General features: G+C 44.8%; 2 protein-coding genes across 5 annotated transcripts in view; one reads left to right on the top strand and one right to left on the bottom strand.

Moving 5' to 3' along the window:
* Positions 1–1,149, bottom strand: part of ndufaf5 (NADH:ubiquinone oxidoreductase complex assembly factor 5) — a gene marked incomplete at its 3' end in the record, with an annotated part of 3,289 nt that extends 2,140 nt beyond the window's left edge. Inside the window, 3 exon segments of the mRNA XM_017405182.3 lie at positions 55–118; positions 360–400; positions 647–1,149. Coding sequence (XP_017260671.2) covers positions 55–118; positions 360–400; positions 647–868 — 327 coding nt within the window.
* The window catches only part of esf1 (ESF1, nucleolar pre-rRNA processing protein, homolog (S. cerevisiae)), a 9,052-nt gene continuing 7,276 nt past the window's right edge, over positions 75–1,850 (top strand). Inside the window, exon 1 of one of the 4 annotated variants that reach the window (XM_037975006.1) lies at positions 75–221. In XM_037975006.1, coding sequence (XP_037830934.1) covers positions 95–221 — 127 coding nt within the window. In that variant the 5' untranslated portion in view covers positions 75–94. Of the gene's footprint in view, positions 222–1,154; positions 1,256–1,850 lie in introns of those variants that run through there. The other 3 variants (XM_037975007.1, XM_037975008.1, XM_037975009.1) reach the window with 3 other exon arrangements.

Genomic DNA, 1,850 nt, shown 5'->3' with positions numbered 1-1,850 from the left:
TCCCCCTCCTCCCCCTCCTCCTCCTCCTCCTCCTCAGTTTAGCAGACTGTTCACCTTCTTTAAATGTTCTGCGATGTGACTTTTTCCTCCTCCGATGTCCAGAGCCAGAGGGAACGTCCTGAGGAGACAGGAGGACAAACGTCTCAGACTAGCAATTAGCTCCTCGGTCCTGTCAAAATGTAAATCCAAACTGAGGTCGTTCAAACAGCTATCTGCAACAGGTAAGACACTAACTTCACTGACGAGTCTGGGGATTCGAACCTGTGACCTCCCAGTCACAGGCTCACCTCTCTGACCTCTGCACCACCGCTGAGATAAATCCTTTTTATTCCAGATGTTTGGTTTTGTTGTGAACTCACCTCGTTATGTCGTAAACCCGATCAGCGACCTGACTGCCGACCTGCAGAACAAACAGGTCAGACAACATTTAGCTTCAGGGGACTCGAACCCGTGACCTCCCAGTGACAGCCTCACCTCTCTGACCTCTGCACCACCGCTCATATTGACTGACCTTAGGGTCGTTAAAAAAAACTTATTTTGTTAAATTAAATCGAATCTTGAGTAAAAACCAAACCAGGCAGAAACATGAGCCAAGGACAGCGGTCTCCCTGTGGGGTCAGAGGTCAGGGGTCAGGGGTCCTCTCACCTCGTCCCTCAGGTAGTCGTACTGCTGGTGTTCCTGCAGAGAAGCAGCCCAGTTCTTCTGCCTCCTCTTCATCTCTCTGTTGAACACATTCATGGTTCCTCTGGCTGACCCCGACAGGTCCCTGCTGGGTCCGAACCTGAGCCCAGCCTGGAGCCCGGGCCGGACCCAGCAGGACCGGGTCCAGGCGGTCTGCAGGACTCTCTGACCCAGTCTGCTGCTCATAATGCTGCTTTCATCAGAACCTCTCCAACATGTCTGCAGACTGAAGCTACTTCCGGTCTCTGAATGACCTCAGACAAGGAGCCCGAGAAGCATCAAAAACTCCGGAACCGGATCTGGAACTGGACCGGAACCCAAACCTGCAGATGTTAGATTTGCTGCCAACCTGTTTATTATCGATAAGCTGTTATTTAACTTTTGATATTTTAGAAAATACTGAAACTAAAAACAGCCACAGAAAGGTCCGGTTAGCATGTTAGCTACTCGGCGCTTCGCCCTTTTTGTCCCGCGCTGCTCGCCGTACAGCTGGAGGGGCGGGGTTTCAAAGGGGTCAGAGCCCAGATGCATGCTGGGAAAACACGTGTGTAAAGCACAGCGAAGATAAAAAAGGTAAAGTTTTGAGTTTTTATTCGTGTTTAAGTCGTTTTAGAACCATTTCTGTGTGTTTCAGCTTCAATAAACGGATGTTTGAGGTCAGAAACTGAGAATTAAAACATTTAAATGTTTTTATTTCACCGCAGAGAGCCGACTGTTTTCAGAACCGAACCCGGTTTATTATTTATAAAACACTTTATTATTCAGTTTAAAAACCGTAAAGACTGACTCCAGACCAGCTGCAGATCTTTGTCCTGCAGAACCTGGTCCCGGTTCGGTACCGGACGAGATTTCTTTAAGTTAATAATATTTTATTCCACCCAAAACAAACTGAGGTTCAGTAAGAATTGAAACAGTTTCAGATAAAAAAGATCTGCAGCTGTTTTATGATCATAAAACATGAATCAAGTCATTTATAAACAGGTCTTCTGGATTATTATAGGTGCTGGTCATAAAATTAAAATATCATGAAAAAGTAGATTGATTTCAGTAATTCCATTTAAAAAGTGAAACTTGTATATTATATTCATACATTACATACAAACTCATATATTTCAAATGTTTATTTCGTTTAATTTTGATGATTACAAATGACAACAAATGAAAATCT

This window comes from Kryptolebias marmoratus, linkage group LG3 (assembly GCF_001649575.2).
Source record: "Kryptolebias marmoratus isolate JLee-2015 linkage group LG3, ASM164957v2, whole genome shotgun sequence".
In the NCBI taxonomy this organism is placed as follows: Eukaryota; Metazoa; Chordata; class Actinopteri; order Cyprinodontiformes; family Rivulidae; genus Kryptolebias; species Kryptolebias marmoratus.
Note: the sequence above shows the minus strand (reverse complement) of the source record. Positions and strands in the feature narration are given on the sequence as shown.